General features: G+C 42.0%; 1 protein-coding gene across 1 annotated transcript in view; it reads left to right on the forward strand.

Moving 5' to 3' along the window:
* The window catches only part of gad1b (glutamate decarboxylase 1b), a 54,904-nt gene extending 52,292 nt beyond the window's left edge, over positions 1 to 2,612 (forward strand). Inside the window, exon 16 of the mRNA XM_072259656.1 lies at positions 2,439 to 2,612. Within this exon, the coding sequence (XP_072115757.1) occupies positions 2,439 to 2,612 (174 nt within the window). The remainder of the gene's footprint in view (positions 1 to 2,438) is intronic.
* Positions 2,613 to 3,530: the final 918 nt, after the last annotated feature.

Genomic DNA, 3,530 nt, shown 5'->3' on the forward strand with positions numbered 1-3,530 from the left:
CTCCTTCCCCCCCCTCTCTCTCCTTCCCCCCCCTCTCTCTCCTTCCCCCCTCTCTCTCTCCTTCCCCCCTCTCTCTCTCCTTCCCCCCTCTCTTCTCCTTCCCCCCCTCTCTCTCTCCTTCCCCCCCTCTCTCTCTCCTTCCCCCCCTCTCTCTCTCCTTCCCCCCCTCTCTCTCTCCTTCCCCCCCTCTCTCTCTCCTTCCCCCCTCTCTCTCTCCTTCCCCCCTCTCTCTCTCCTTCCCCCCTCTCTCTCTCCTTCCCCCCTCTCTCTCTCCTTCCCCCCTCTCTCTCTCCTTCCCCCCTCTCTCTCTCCTTCCCCCTCTCTCTCTCCTTCCCCCCCTCTCTCTCTCCTTCCCCCCCTCTCTCTCTCCTTCCCCCCCTCTCTCTCTCCTTCCCCCCCTCTCTCTCTCTCCTTCCCCTCTCTCTCTCTCTCCTTCCCCTCTCTCTCTCCTTCCCCTCTCTCTCTCTCTCTCTCTCCTTCCCCTCTCTCTCTCTCTCTCTCTCCTTCCCCTCTCTCTCTCTCTCTCTCTCCTTCCCCTCTCTCTCTCTCTCTCTCTCCTTCCCCTCTCTCTCTCTCCTTCCTCTCTCTCTCTCTCTCCTTCCTCTCTCTCCTTCCTCTTCAGTAATTAGCTGTGGGCTTAAGATGTGAGCTTTCCTGTTCAACCATCCAGCAAACACACACAAAATGCTGGAGGAACTCAGCAAGCCAAGCAGCATCTCGGAAAAGAGTACAGTCAAGGTTTTGGCCCGAAACATCGGCTGTGCTCTTTTCCTAGATGCTGCCTGGCCTGCTGAGTTCCTCCAGCATTTTGTGTGTGTTGCTCAGATCTCCAACATCTGCAGATTTTCTCTTCTGTCCAACCATCTGTTAGTTTCTCAATTTGGGATACAAATATGCTCCCCTTATCTCATCATATTCCCCAAGCTGTTTAAAAATGCCTTCCCTCTTTCTCATCACCCTGGAATTATTGCACACTTCATTTACAAACCGGGCGATTTATAAATGAACATACTTCTCCTCTCCAAAAAAAAAAGCTGCAACTTAACAGAGGTAAACATCTTTGCAACAAGGGACAGACATTGTCCAAAAGCACCTTTCAGCGAGACTTCTTGCATTCAACTTCTTTGACACCAAGCATAGAATAAAATATCTATATTAAGAATTATTAGAAACTATTTTCTGTTAGCTTTTCTTTCACAAGTGTGAAGAGAGCAAAGAGTAAAAACATTAAAAATATTTCATTGAAACTTCAGTTTCGTTTTCAATTACCAGACATCCCACCCTGCAAAAACTCATTTCAGGGAGGTAGCGCCATCAATTTGCGGGAGACTCCCGGGAGAGGTGGGATGTCTGCAATAGAGTAGCTCCTTAGCAGCTAGCCAGCTAGTTTAAATAATGTTAGCTATGCTAATGAACGAGTGACACCTGTTAAAGTCACCTCAACATGTCTTTTACAGTCTTAACCCACCATGGGCAATAGAAAAGTCATTGTTGCAAACAGTGCAGCGAGCAACACTGTCATTATTTTTGACCCCTATTAGTCAGGGGTACCCTTTAGTGTAGTCTGGGGTGACGTACGTTTTATATATTTTTTTGGAACGCTCTGCCATGGCGTGCTCTCGCTCGCGCCCTCTCTCTCTCGTGGTCGCTCGCACGCTCTCGCTTGCTTTCTTTCTCACTCTCTCTCACTTGCTTGCTCTCGCTCACTCTCGCTTGCTCACTCTCGCTTGCTTGCTCTTGCTTGCTTTCGCTCTCTGGCTCACTTGCTTGCTCTCGCTCTCACGCGCTCTCTCTCGTGGTCGCTCTCGCGCTCTCTCTTACTTTCTCTCGCTCGCTCTCAAAAAAATTGATTTCCGTGATATTGTATATAATTTGCGGGCATCAGGGAGCCAGTATTAATATGCGGGAGACTCCCGGAACTTCTGGGAGAGGTGGGATGTCTGAATCACTCTGATGGATTTAAACTCTCATTGGGCCTTCTAACTGCTCTGATTGGTTCCACTTAGAAACACACCAGGTTCAGTGGGGGAAAAAAAAAGTTTTTTTAATTGTCAACATGTCAATAAAAGGGTTGTCATGCATGGAATCCAAGTATCAATAATTTGCATCATATGTATACTGTATATTAATTCAAATTTTTACATTTATGTTAAGAATGTGTTCCATAAAAAATTACAAGCAAACTGAAAAGTGTTCAGTTGAATACGTATTACAGAACCACACAGAATTTAGTAAAAATATCAAAAATGTTACTACTAGAATTTTATGAAGGATTAAATACAATTCCAGAACGATGTCTGGAAATACAGTGAAACAAATATTTCTTGATATTTCTATCTTTATGCCTTTCTATTCCTTAACTAATGATGTATTATTTTTACATGCCGCTTTTGAGCATTGTCTTCCTCGGAGAAACTTAATCTCTGATCTTTTCATAGGTTGCTCCAAAAATAAAAGCACTAATGATGGAATGTGGCACCACAATGGTTGGGTATCAGCCTCAAGGAGATAAAACTAACTTCTTCCGCATGGTCATTTCAAATCCAGCTGTAACAAAATCTGACATCGACTTCCTCATTGAGGAGATAGAACGACTGGGACAGGATTTGTAATTGGTTAAGTGGTTTTGTTTGCTATTACTAGTCAATGCTTTCTCTTGAAACTGATCACAATGTACAATAAATGTGTTATTTGAAGATCTGTGCAACACATTGCAGTACTGTCAGGCAGTATGTAAATCTATTCCTTAGCCAGTCAGCATTTATTAGAAGTAATTATTTAAGAGATGCAAAATCTAAATACGTATTGTACCTACATGTGAGCCTCAGCGTGTATGTTCCTTTGAAAGAGCTCAGCAATATGAACTGTGAGTACTGTGGACAACGTGCAGTGAATTTGACCCTTAGAGGTAAAGTGTAATTCTATCATAGTAGACTTACCTAGACTGTGCAGAACCTTTTCGTAGCTACCCTGTGTATGGTGCTTTTTGTCATAATGTAAAATTATGGAGTGTGAAGCACCAAATTTTATTCTAGATGCATTACCCCTTTAGTTGTGATTTGGGGGTAAGAGTTGCATAAATACTGTAACAGATAGAAACTAAATGTCTTTCTAGAAATATATTAATTTTGTGTAGATTGTGTATACCAAACGTTAACTGATTTTTGTGAAAAGGAATAAATGTATTAGTTTTACAGTAACAAAACTGTTTAATTATGTAGGTATATGACAAAATATTTGCTTATTTATATTCAGAAATTTACTGTCTTACAGAGGTGTCTAGTATTTTCTTCCATTTGTATGTACTGTATCTTTATTTATATATGATATCAAAGGAGTTCTAAATAATGTTTATGGTATTTTAGTGTATATGTGAGCCAAAGAATACAGCAAAATAATAGTGATAATAGCATTTCTATTTAATGTGGCAGTTGTGCAGCCTTTAAAGTAATGTGAATATATTGCTGCACTTATTGAACACAAAGTATGACATAAAATTGAATACCGTCTTAAATGTACTGTAGTTTGTG

The sequence above is a fragment of the Mobula birostris genome, chromosome 6, assembly GCF_030028105.1.
Source record: "Mobula birostris isolate sMobBir1 chromosome 6, sMobBir1.hap1, whole genome shotgun sequence".
NCBI lineage: Eukaryota > Metazoa > Chordata > Chondrichthyes > Myliobatiformes > Myliobatidae > Mobula > Mobula birostris.